Raw genomic sequence first — 13028 nt, 5'->3', positions numbered from 1 at the left:
CTCCCCTCATCCCTGCCCCACAGCCTGAGGACTGGGGGCAAAGTTAAGCAGGGAATTTGCTTTTCAGCCCCTTGATCGCCCAGGGGAAGGTGGGCACGGCCCCTCCTTGGCTGCCAGCTCTTCCCTTTCGCCCATGGACACCTCAGGGGCCCCCTGGAGCCACCTGCCATGGCAGGGAATGGTGTGCAAGTGAGAACACTGCTTGGGAAAAACCTGGGAATAGAAGGAGCCTGCTGGGATGGAGCCTCTGCACTCAGGTGAGGAGAGCAAGGTGAGCTGTGCCTTTGTAAAAGAACACACATAATAAATAAAACAAGTAAGTGGTCCTTGGTTTTAGAAGGATGAGATGAGGCATTTCCCCCTAGAGCAGCCATGGCTGCCCCAGCCCTGGTAGTGTCCAAAGCCAGGTTGGATGGGGTTTGGAGCAACCTGGGATAGTGGGAGGTGTCCCTGCCCGTGGCAGGGGATTGGAATTAAATGTTTTTTTAAGGTCCCTTCTAACCCAAACCATTCCATGATTCTCTGATCTTGGGAATGTGTTTTCCCCCAGAGCCTCAGTCCCTGGAGCAATGTAAAGAGGAGAATTTCAGAAGGTTGTTTTTTCTGGGTTGGTTTCTTTATTTTTTGCCTACTTGGTCCCTGGTTTTCTGGCCACAGGCACAGCCTGAACCTGCTTGGCCCAAGCCCAGCAAGATCATCAAAAGCACCTTGATCTGGAGGGATGCTCATGAATGATACTTGGAGCCAGGAAACCACTACCAATTCCTCAATTTAGACAGGAAAAATGGTGGGAAAAAAAAAAAAAAAAAGCTTTACATCTCCCACAAAGCCTTGGTGTGAACAGCAGTCCACAGCGATTCCAGGCTCAGAATCCAAACCAAAACTGAGCAATCACACACTTTTTTTTTCCCTTGTGGAGCCAAAAGCAGTTCCTGTCAGGCTACATATTTGCTCTCTGATTAGTATAGGAGATTTTTTTTTTTCAGGGAAGAGAGATGGAGAGGCTGACAGCAGCATGAGAAGTATTTGGCAAAGAATGTCTGCTGTGTTGTGTGTAGGTAGCGCTCGATGTATTTGCAAGCTATAAATAGCCCCATACTTACGTACCTCCCTCCACATATTGTTTCCACTTCTTTTGCAGACTACCTGCAAAACACAGACTCCCTCTGAAGCTGCAAATATGGCCATTACACTGACTGACAGCCCATTCTCCAAAGTTTTGATGCAAAACACCTTTGTGTTTTCTGGGGAGTGGTGCAGGGATATGGCCCATGCGTTTTGGGGGATCCATGCACCCAGGAGAATGAGGTGTCCTGGAGCTGTAGCAGTGTGTTAGATAATTCATAGGAAATTTTCAGATGGTTGAGAAGTGTTCTTGATGTGGGTGTCAAATTGGGGTGCTGGTGACTTGGGTTCTCCTTTCAAAATGAAAATACAGTAAAAATTTTGGTAAAGGGAGCTACAGTAAAAAGAAAACACTTTGTTTTGGTCCTTCCACCCCAAACAGTCCTATGATTTTTATCATCTGGGATTCCTCCCCTTCTTATATAGAGTGGAAACTTTAAAGGGAAGAATTCCCTTTTATTTTTCCTTAAGAAGTGCTGGAACAAGATCCTGGGACTTTTGGGGGGGGAGGGGGAGGGAATGCTGCCCCCTTTTATTTCTCCCTGCTTTTCCCAGCTTGATTTCTCAGTCAAACCAGTCCCTTTTCTACCCAGTTGCATCTTTTTGGCTACAAACACATCCGCACAGTCACTGGTGTTTTCCCAATTCCCCCCTGAGCCATCCATCCTCACACAGCACACAAATGTGCTGGATTCCTTTTTTGTCTCTCGAGGGCTTCCCTGCCTCGGAGCTGAGGGCTGGTGCAGGTTTATCTGGCTTCCCTTTGTTCAGCACTCTCTAAGGAAAAGAGGAAGGAAAGGCTGCTGGTTAAAAACAGCAGGGCTGGGGCTGCCAGCCTGGCTGGAGGTCACTTCCCTGAGCCCACTGCTGCCCACATGGCACAAGTGACCCCTTTGGGCACATTGCTGATGGCTCAGAGGCAGCACAGAGCCCGGAGGGAGACAGGATGCTCATTGCCCAGCTGGGCTCCAGGCTGTGCATGGAGTTTATTTTCCATCCTAGTGACACATCCAGGGTTCCCTCCTCGCTGTCAGGGTGTGACAGCCCTGCTGGGACCTCTGCAGCTGGAGAGGTGAAGCTGGGACATCCTGACTCCCTTTCTCCCATGCTGGCTGGTGCACAGGGCCCAGCCCCACAGTTGCTTTTAATTTTTATTTTTAATATGTATTTTTTTAAATTTCAAATTAATTTTTAAACTTTTATTTTTGAAATCTCGTTTTCATTTTTTTTTCCTTTTAAAATGTTTTAAAGCTCTGTTTTTAAATGAAGTATTTGTAGATTTTACCTGTTGTTATTGTTACTCTGTGCAGCTCAGCTGCTGGCTGAGATCAGCCCCAGGTCTCAGCAGTGTGACCCTGGTGACTGCAGGGTGGCAGGAGATGAGTGCAGGGCATGGCACAAGCTCCTCTCCTGTCCTCAGCGTGGCTTGGTGTGGGCAGCCAATCTCCTGGGAAACTGCAGGAAGGACTCACGCAGTCAGAAACCCCCTGTTTCTCCTTCTCCTTCTCCCTCTCTTCAGGATTAAAAAGAAATCATGGGATAAAACCCAGCCCATTATCCCATGCAGCATGTCAGGTGCTGATGCCCTTGGATCCCAAAGCTCCGTGCTGGGGTGAGCACCCCCCTGCCAGCCCAGGCACCCACCCTGCATGGTGAGGGGGGATGAGCTTGGTTTGCTCCCCTGGTGACATCCCCACATCCCGTGGGCATTTTTGGCTCCAAAGCCACTGTGGTTTATTCCCTGCCAACAGACAGGAGCAGGCAGAGGGGTCCAGGGATATCCTGGCTGTGACATCCTGCAATTCCTGCTTGGCAGGGCAGGGGAGGGTGCTGAGGATATGAAAGAGAGAGACAAACCCTGGTGATGCTGGTCCAGGGCCAAGCAAGTCTCCAGCCCTCACCTTCCCCTTGGTGAGCATCACATCTCCATGGAGAGCAGGAATCATTCCTTCTGCCTGCTGAAAACCAGACCTTTTTCCATTTTTGGCTTCTGCTTTTGCTGGAAGGAAACATGGAGTGAAATTTCATCCACAGGGAGAGGGCTGAATTAACCACCCCAGCCACAAACCCAGCCCCAGGTATGTGAGGGACCCTTGGTGCTGCCTGGGAGCCTCCTGTTGTGTTATTTGTTTTCTCTGTTTCCTAAACTCCACCAAAATCCCAGGAATGACACACCACAAAGGCACTTTTTTTTTCCAGGAGGCATTTTGCATCAGGGAAAAACTCACTTGAGTGTCAGAGTGAGTGTTGTGGTGTTCCCCCTTTAATGGATATTGATGTATTTTCCTGCCTTTCAAAGGAATTGGAATACAGTTTAAAAAAAAATAATAATAATAATGGGCCAATACTGGTCTGGATTCATAAACAGAAGCTCCTAAGTGTGCTGCTGGGGGAAAATGCCAGGGAGTTTGGAAACACCACAGGGTCCAAGCTCAGATCTAGTTTGGGCAGCCATTCCAGACATGGCCCAGATGGGGCATTGCACTTGGGAAAGCCCCACTTCCATCTCAATTGTGGATAGGGCCATGGAAGAAAAGCTAAAAAACATGTGCTGAACAGCTGCTGTTGTAAAAGTCTGGCATTTCAGTGAATCCTAATTTTCAGAGCCATCTGCAGTGGGATCAGAGCTGGAAAAAAGGGTGACTACCTTGTGCAGCCATGGCCTGCCACAGAAAATCCTTGTCCAGACAGACTGTTCCTCCTCGTTGTCCCTAGATGTGACACCCCGAGCTGGCCAGGTGTTCCCAGGATGTCCATCTCTGCCATCCATGGCCCGAGGTGGGCTCTGTGCTGCACATCCACACCATCCCCTGCACCCTGCTGGGATGCATGGCAGGCCTGGTGCTTCCCTGCCACCTCCAGGGGCTGCATTGGTGCTCCAAGAAGCCAAATCCCGCTGGTCACCACACCCCCACACCACCTCAGGGTGCACAGGGCAGCACAGGATGCACAGCCAAGGGAAGACACTTCCAGGAAGGGTGGGAACAGCAGAGCTCCAGCCCTGAGCATCCTGGCGGTGAGGATTGGTGTTTGAGCCCTCAGGGAGCAGGATTGACCCACAGCTGCTGCAAGTCCTGGCCAGGGGATTAGAAATAAACCCCTAAGCCTGCCTCTGAAAGGTCGGCTGGCGTGTAACATTTAGAAAAGCCTCAAACTGTTATTTCAAGGAGTATTATTTTTTTCTCCATAGGAAAAGCAAATATCTAAGCTGCTGCAGGAAAAAAAAAAAAAAAAAAAAGAAAAAGCTGTTCCTGACTCTCCCTTGTGGATGGGGATTTGCTGTCTGTGCACTGGGGTATGCAGTGAGAGGAAGCCTGGAGCAGAATGGCAAATGGCAGTGACGCTGTCGCCTCTAATTAATGAATGAACTAATTAATACCCCTGTGTGTGACAGCTCTGGGGCCAGGGGAGGGTGTGGGAGCAGGAGGTGGGGCAGCTGCACATCACACATCACCCGGGCTGGTTTAGGAAGGTGAGAGCCGCTGACAGAAGAGACCCACACCTCCCTCTGCCCATCTGCTGCTCGGTTTGGGGTGCTGAGCCCTGAATTTGCTCTCCCGGGAGCCAGCACCGCGGCTGTGCGGCTTGGTGACCTCGGGGGTGGCAGTGCCATCCCTGGAAAGGCGTGAAGGGCAAATCCAAGGCCCGGCTCCTGCAGCTTCTGGCTCCCTCTGTGTTATGTGTAGTAGATATAATTTGCGCCATTTCTAATATGATATATGTGATATTGAATATTTGTTAGAGTATACATGTTTGTATTAGGATTCCCCCCCACCCTCACAGGGCAGGTGAGACCGGGTGTAGATTGGAAACTGATTTACAAGTAAGAAGGTACAGCTGGCCAGGAGACGGGCCATGGCTGGGGAGATACAGAAACCTCAGGTGCTGATCGTTAGCGTGAACGACCCGAGATGGATATCATGGAAATCCTCAGGCAGATACATGTGAATACAGCCTTCCCTTAAATTTCATCAAAGGATTCAACAAACTCCAGACAGTGATTTGTTCTCCCTCATCACCAAAAAAGAAAATCTTATTAACATATAGACTCTGAATAGAAGAAAAGACTGATTGCTGAAATCTTGGCCTCAGGCGGAATTTTCCCTATAAAAACCGCTTGTGCCAGGATGGAGGTGTGTGGGCATGGAGGAAAACCTCTGCTGAGGCTGACTCCTTGTTGCACACCCTTGGGCCGACCCGGGGCTCGGCTCTGTTCTTTCCCTTGTGGCTGGCTAGATAAAACTTGATTGTAAAATAAATATTTTATTTTTCATATTAATTTGGCTGGACAAATTTTCATTTATAACACTCTGCGCCGAGATGAGCGAGGTGCGGAGATGTGGGCGCTAAACCGCGTCGGTGCAGAAGCAGTGAGGATGGAATAATCGGCTAAAAGCCCTTTATTTTCTGTCATTGCCGCTGACATCCCCACAGCCGCGCCCGGGACCATCGCCCCCAGCCCGGCCCGAGCCTGGGGCTGCTCCCAGCAAACAGAACTTTATCCCCATCCCACAGGAACAAAGCACAGACAAAAAAGATTAATCTTTCATGGATTGTAAAATCCTTGGAGTGAGGATGGTGGCGTTGGGGCGGCTCCAGCCATCCCACCGCCCGCACCCCCAGCCGCGGCTTTGAATTACTCCTGATTTCCTTGTGGAGAAGCAAGATTCAAATCACAACTACCTGTAGACTTCCATGTCTTGTACAGCTCTGGGTCCTGCTCTTCCTCCCACACCGCAGCCACGGCAAAAAAACAAAAAGAACAAACAAAAAACCCAAAAAAACCCAAGAAACATCCTCAGTAGCCTGAGAGGTGTTAAATGCATTATTTTATTCTTTTTATGGCTCTCTCAAGCGTGTTTACCTCCAGAAGTTCTTAGTGTGGGGAAAGCCAAGATAAATAAGGAGGTTTGCCCTTTGTTTCAGGGCTGACCCAGTGCAGAAGGGAATCCCCACACTCAGGGGGGGCTGGCAGGGATGGAACCCAGCTCCCTCCACAGCACGGGATGTCTGTGGACCGTTCCCTTGCAGTATTGAGTGTTTTCAGTTCACTTCCCCCTCAGAGACTAATTTACAGCTTCCAGTCACTAATTCTTTTCATGATTTGCTTAATTATAGGCGGGGTGGATGGTGCTGCCTTGTTAGCAGGGCTGCCAGATGTTCCCTTTGTAACTCTCATCTCAGTCGCTCCCAGCCTTATCAAACTTTCACCTTTGCAGCTGGGACATCATCTCTGTGCTCTTTTCCAGGACAAGGACTGGCACCATGAAACAGGAGAAGCAGGAACAACAGGCTGCACCCGGCCTGGACTCAGGTGTGAGGTGGGACACTGCTGGGCTGGGAGAACGTGACAAAAGGGTCAGGAGATGCTAGGGAGAGCAGTGAGGGTCTCCGGGTGGTACATGCACAGTGACACCTTGAGCTGTCTGTGTCTTGTCCCTGTTCTTGGTCTGCACGGTGAGTATTAAACCAGACCTTCACTCTCTGGTGTGCAGGTTTGTGGTGTGGGGTCTCATCTGAATCACACCTGGGGGACACCAAGAACCCTCTTCCCAAAGGCTTTGCTCTAAGGACAGCATGTTTGCCCTGAAATAGGCTAACAAGGCCAGGGCAGCTGGGGGATGAGGGGTCCCATCCCACCCCTGCCAGAGTCACTGCTTTGAGAGCAGCCCCCAAATCCTGAGGGTGATCTACTGCATCAGGTCCTGTGTGCCCCTGGGCAAGAGCACATCCTGTGTTAATGTTTTCACATCACAGCAGCTCTTCCCAGGAACCTGGTGGAAATCTCTCTAACGAGGACAGGCTGAGAGAACTGAACAAGAAGAGATGACTGAGAGGGGACCTCATCCATGTCTGTCAGTATCTGAAGGGGGCATGTCAAGAAAAAGGACCAGGCTCTTCCCAGCAGTGCCCAGAAACAGGACAAGAGGTAATGGGCAGAAATTGATGCCCAGGAAGTTCTACCTCTACATGAGGAAAAACTTTTTTCATTTACATTGACCAAGTACTGAACTATCTGCCCAGAGAGGTGTAGAGTCTCCCTCACTGGAGATATTCCAGAACCCTCAGGACACACTCTGTGCCATGTGCTCTGGCATGACTTGGCTGGAGCAGGAAAGTTGGACCAGATGAGTTTCTGCGGTCTTTTCCAGCCTGATCCATCCTGGGATTCTGTGAACCACTCAGCCCCACGAGCCAGGGAGCTCTGGGCAGACTCTGGCCAAGGGCAGCACTATTGCCTGGGAGGCTCAGCAGCAGAAACAGCACTTTTCCTCCAAAAACACCCAGGAGAGGCAGAGGAATACAATGACAGGGCTTGAAGCAAGGCCAGCCCCCAGGGCTGGGAGCTGTGCTCCTTGCAGGAGGAGATGTGACATGCTGGGCTGAGCTCTGGAGCACCCTCTGCCTCCCATGCCTCAGCTGCGGTGAACCGCAAAAAATGTGTTTATCAAACTTGAAAATGGAACCTGCCTTGCTTCAGGACCTCCACGCCAGTGGAAGCTGCAAGACATTTTCTATAAATGAATTTACATAGAAATAAATAAGCCAGAGCTCCTCCCTGAGATATCTGCTGTCACTTCCTTGCACTGGCCACTGTCTCTGGTTCTGCCTTGGGTATGTTTCTGTAGAAGTTGGGTTTGTCACCCTCTTAGCTGTAGAGCCCTGCCAGTCACCATCAACTACAGGCTTCTTCCAGCAACAGTGGGAAAACTGGAAGTACCTGAAAAGTCAGAAGTTGGTGTTCACATGGGGAGAGTCACTGGGAGCAGGTTTGAGCCAGGTCATGGAAGAGCTGCTGGAGTGAGGGAGCTGGGCCAGGTGCCCTATGTTGAAAAGTCCCACAGGTGTGGTTGGTGGTGGTGGTGACCCTTAGCTGGATTGTACAGCAGATTTTGGGGGAAACCCTCCTTTTCCAGATCAGGGTAGCTGTCATGGTGCTGCTGGTGGTCTCTGCTGCATGGGGGAGCTGCTAAAAGCAGTCATTTTGCTGCTGAAGAAGTCATTTAAGTAGCCTGTGGCAAAGAGGGATGTAAAGCCCTTGTGTGGTGTAACTGGAGCTCTGGCCCATCTGGAGCTGGGCAGGAAGGGGACAGGGAACCTGGCTAAACAGGGGAGTGAGACAGGTTGAAAAATCCTTGCAAAAACATAAGAGCCTGCAGGATAAGCCCATCCCTCAAACATGGATGCTCTGCCTTCTGCATGGGGAGGAGGAGCACTGAGGAGTGTGAAGTGTGGGGTGTCCCAGGATGGCTGGGACATGCACAGCGAGGCTGGTGCTCAGGCTGTGCCACACAGGAGGTCCCTTGGATCCTTCCTCTGCCTCCTGGCAGTGACAATTTACATCTCACACTTCCAAAGACAAAGGCAGCCCAGCACAGCTGCCTCTCTCTGGATACTGTGCATTGATGGGAACAGCGTCAGTGGCTTTCACAGGTGTCAGGCAGGGATTTGTAATTCCAGGGCTCCTGCTGCTATCATACACTGATAATCCTGATCCCACCAAAGTCAGTGGACATGGAACTGCTGTGCTTCCAGCAGAGTAGGAGCAGGGTTGGGGAATGCTGTTTCCAGCTCAAAGTAGGGTGCTGGAAGGGACTCAGAGAACATCACTCTTAGGCAGTCCCCTTAGACCCCACAGCTGAGCTGCACTCATGCAGCACTCCCACCTCCTACTATTGCTCCTGATATTTTTAATATTATTTTTTGTGATGGAAATTTTACCTCTGCTCTTAACTGCTTAAGACACAGTTATTTCCTCTGGACTGTTTCCACTGCCCACTTCTCAGCCTGGAAATCTGACAAAACATCGAGAGGCTGAGAGAGCTGGGCTGCTCAGCCTGGAGGAGGGAGGCTCCAGGGAGACCCTAGAGCCCTGTGCAGTGCCTAAAGGGGCTCCAGGAGAGCTGGAGAGGGACTTTGGACAAGGGCCTGGAGCAACAGGACAAGGGGAATGGCTTTAGGCTGAAGGAGGAGAGATTTAGATTAGATATGAGGAAGGAATTCTTCCCTGTGTGGGTGGGCAGAGCAGCTGTGGCTGTCCAGGATCCCTGGCAGTGCCCAAGGCCAGGCTGGATGGGGCTGGAGCAGCCTGGGACAGTGGGAAGTGTCCCTGCCATGGCAGGGGTGGCGCTGGATGGGCTTTAATGTCCCTTCCAAGCCCTGCCCCGGGGGTCCCGCGGTGCCGGCGCTGCCGAGGGGGCGGCGCTGGGCCCGGGGGAGGCGGGAGCGGCACAGGCCGGTACCGGGGCGGTACCGGGGCTGTATCAGGGCGGTACCGGGGCTGTATTCGGGCGGTATCCGGGCGGTACCGGGACTGTACCGGGGCTGTATCCAGGCGGTACCGGGGCTGTGTCCGGGCGGTACCGGGGCTGTATCCGGGCGGTACCGGGGCTGTATCCGGGCGGTACCGGGGCGGTGCCGGGACTGTACCGGGGCTGTTATCTGGGCGGTACCGGGGCTGTATCCGGGCGGTACCGGGGCTGTACCGGGGCGGTACCGGTGCTGTATCCGGGCGGTACCGGGGCGGTGCCGGTGCTGTATCCGGGCGGTACCGGGGCTGTATCCGGGCGGTGCCGGTGCTGTAACCGGGCGGTACCGGGGCTGTCCCGGGGCGGTGCCGGGGCTGTGTCCGGGCGGTACTGGGGCCGTACCGGGGCGGTACCGGGGCTGTCCCGGGGCGGTGCCGGGGCGGGCCCGGCGCCGGGCGGGCGGAGAGGTGCGGAGGCATCGCCGTGCGAGCGGCGCCCCGTGTGCCTCCTGCGCCCCCGGCCAGCACCCCCGGGCCGGGGCATGGAGGCGGCGCACAGCATCCCCGTGCTCGACGTGCTCCGCCGCTTCGGGGTCAGCGAGAGCTGCGGGCTCAGCCCGGAGCAGGTCCGCCGCAACCGGGAGAAGTACGGCCCCAATGGTCAGTGCGGCGCCGCGGGATCGCCGTGGGATGCGGGGCGGGGGTGGGATGGGGCAGCGCTAACGGGACACCGGCATCCCGGCTGGCACCCTCGCTATCGGGACCGGGATGTGCACCGGGATCCTCCGTACCGGGATCGGGATGTGGACCCGGAGCCTCCCCGCCGGGATGGGGATGTGGAGCGGGATCCTCCCGCCGGTACCCGAAGGGTCCGGGGTGCTGCTTGGGTGTCCCCCGGAGCATCCTCCGGGCCCCGGCTGCGCGGAGGAGCGGTGGGGATGTGCCGCGGGACACCTGTTGATTAGGGCAATGTTTATCGGCTTTCATTAAAGGCTAATTACTGCGGGTTCGAGCGGCCAGGAACGTCGGCAATTAGCGGGGTGTTAATTCCGCTGGCGGAGTGACAGCAAGCGGGGAGGGACAGCGATATCTTGCTACCAGGAAGGAAAGAGGGGAAGGTCTCCTGGCTGCGGGTGACAGAGGGACGCCCCAGAACAGCCGTGAGAGGTGTCCTGGCGGGGGGATGTCGCTCGCCCCTTCCCAGCCCTGGCTGCGGGTGCTGCTGCGGGACCGGGAGCGGTGCTGGGGGCACGGTCCGTGTCCGGCCCCGCCGGTGTCACTGTCACACTGACCCGGGGACCCTCTGCGGGCAGCTGGCCATCCTCCCGGGACTGAGAAGGGGACTTTGTGTTTTGAAAGCGTTCGGGGTGCCCAGGAGGGGCTGGCTGCGGTGTCTGGACCTACCCAGGTGATTTTAGGGTGGCTTTGTTCAGGCTGTGACCGAGGTCAGGCGTTAACTCCGCATGGGAGACAGGAGAGGTTTAGGGTGGTTTGCTCCAGTCCTTTGGAGCAGTGAGTCCCTTCTCAAACTTCTGCAAGGAGATCAGTGTGTAAACTCTCCTGGGTTGGAGCTTGCTGCGTCTGCTTTTTGCTTGATCCTCACGGATGAGGCTAAGGAAAGCCTGAGTAGGTGCTGGCAGGATTGCTGTCTGCATTTCTGTTTGTTAGGTGGGATCAGAGGGCTGTGACTCCTCCAGCTCTGTGGGCAGCTGTCCTGTGCTGAGCTGTGCTCAGGTCCCCCCATCCCACCAGTGCTCCCTGTCCCAGGCAGCTTCAGCTCTGTTCCCTGAGCCAGCATGGTCAGGGCTGTGCTTGGAGCTCTTGCCATGGAGCACCTGCACAAGCTGCAAGCAATGGAGCACCACATCTGCTCCTGTTAGGCTTGATTTTGGAGAAGGGCAGCTGGGGACCTGTCTGGTTAACTGGGAGGAGTCCCTCTGCTTTGGGGGCTGAAGGCAGAATACATCTTTATACACAAAATACATCCTTAACACCTTAGCAAACAGGTGGCTGGTCTGGTTGCAGGGTATAACTGCAGCCAATTTCTGTGCCATGCCCTGGCCCCCAGGAGCATGTGGCAGAGGGCTGGTCTGTGCTGTGCAGCAGGGTGTCACCCATGGGCATCACCACTGTGGGACTCCTGGTGGCTTTGTCCCTCTGTTTGCCCAAGTGAATCATCATCACTGAGTCACGTTGGCTGCTCAGTGCCACCGGGCTCTGCCTTGAAAAAGGGAGCTCAGAGCTGTGACGTAGGTGCAGAGCAAAGGGTTAGTGGTGGCAATTAGTTTGCCTTCAATTTTTTTTTTTTTTCTTTTTGCTTCCTCCTTTTGCAAGCAGTGGCTCTGTACTCTCTTCACTTGGCAGTTTTGTTTCCCATGCCCTCCAGCACTGGGTTTCTCACAGGCTGTTGGTTCACAAGAGCTGCTGACTTTGGGGTGCCCTGTGTCTTTCACCTTCCCAGCACAGCTCGCAGTGATGTGCCTGAATGTTGAGAGCAGCAATGTGGGCAGTGCAGCCCTCAGTGAAATGTGGTCGAAGGTTTTTAATAATTCTGAACTTCTGCAATTTCTGAGCAGTATTTACATTTTTCTCATGGTGCAAATGAGACACAGACAGTCTAGAACAGCTTAAAACCATGCAGATAGGGACCTGTGTTGTTTGCTTGGCTTAAAACCTTGGTTTTAAGCAAAAATGGTGTTTTCTTCCAGCATGGTGAGAACTTGCAGATTGTGTTGTGGCAGCAGGCACCAACCTCCTTGGCTGTGCTGGGATACCCTGGAGTGTCCTGTTTGGGAGAGCTGCTTGGGGTGAGGGTGCCACAAGGGAGCAGCTTGGAACAACGAGCTGGGCTTGGAGATAGGCTGTATTAAACTGCATTTCAGTTTAGGTTTAAATTAAACTCTAGCAGCAGAAGTGTGGGGCAGTTTGGTGACTTGTTTGAGCTCGCACAGAAGGGGAAGAAAAATCTTGTGTGGCTCGAAGTGCAGAGCAGGCCTTAAGCTCCAGCTACTTTCATTTTTGCACCCTCCTGTCTCACATTCATTCATTTCCTTCTAATCTTGATCTCTAAACTGCCACTGTGGTCGTGAATCACAATCTAAAATACATCATCTTTCTGAAAATCTGCCTCCTGACATGCTTCATAGAGCTGCTGGCTGCTGCTTTTTTATTGCATTTAAAAAAATACGAGCTGCAACGAGCTCTGACGTTAAGTGAGAAGCAGCCATCATTGGTGTGACTGATATAAAATTATTTTATTTTGGGGGGGGCGGTATTCTTTTGGAGCTTAAAATTGTTTTTTCAGATCCAGTACTCACAAACACATTTGCAGGAGGAAGCAGAGAGCAATACTGATTATTTGGTATCTCCAGCTCGTGGCTGGGGAGCCAAGCAGTGTGGTACAGATTACTGGAGTGGAAGAAGATATTTCTCCATTAGGAAGAGCTTGTGTTCTCGTTTCAGCTCTGTCATCAGTGCTGTCAGCATGGCTTTTCATTTGCCAAGGAAACTGGAGAAGCCGCAGAACATTTAGGTCTCACCATGGCAATTCTGAATCTCCCAAGTCAATTTTAATTAATAAATGCTTTGGATGTCTCACATGTGCTTGGCAGGTGCTTCCCTATACTTCATCCCGTCCTAAGCTCCACATGTTGCT

At 52.9% G+C, this 13028-nt stretch overlaps 1 protein-coding gene across 2 annotated transcripts in view; it reads left to right on the top strand.

Annotated features, from left to right (window-relative positions):
- The first annotated feature begins 9798 nt into the window (after positions 1-9798).
- Positions 9799-13028, top strand: part of ATP2A3 (ATPase sarcoplasmic/endoplasmic reticulum Ca2+ transporting 3) — a 51580-nt gene continuing 48350 nt past the window's right edge. Inside the window, exon 1 of one of the 2 annotated variants that reach the window (XM_072937270.1) lies at positions 9799-10033. In XM_072937270.1, the coding sequence (XP_072793371.1) occupies positions 9916-10033 (118 nt within the window). In that variant the 5' untranslated portion in view covers positions 9799-9915. The remainder of the gene's footprint in view (positions 10034-13028) is intronic. The other variant, XM_030288253.4, reaches the window with a different exon arrangement.

This window comes from Taeniopygia guttata, chromosome 19, assembly GCF_048771995.1.
Source record: "Taeniopygia guttata chromosome 19, bTaeGut7.mat, whole genome shotgun sequence".
NCBI classification, from domain to species: Eukaryota; Metazoa; Chordata; class Aves; order Passeriformes; family Estrildidae; genus Taeniopygia; species Taeniopygia guttata.
This window is presented reverse-complemented; position numbering and strand designations above follow the sequence as displayed.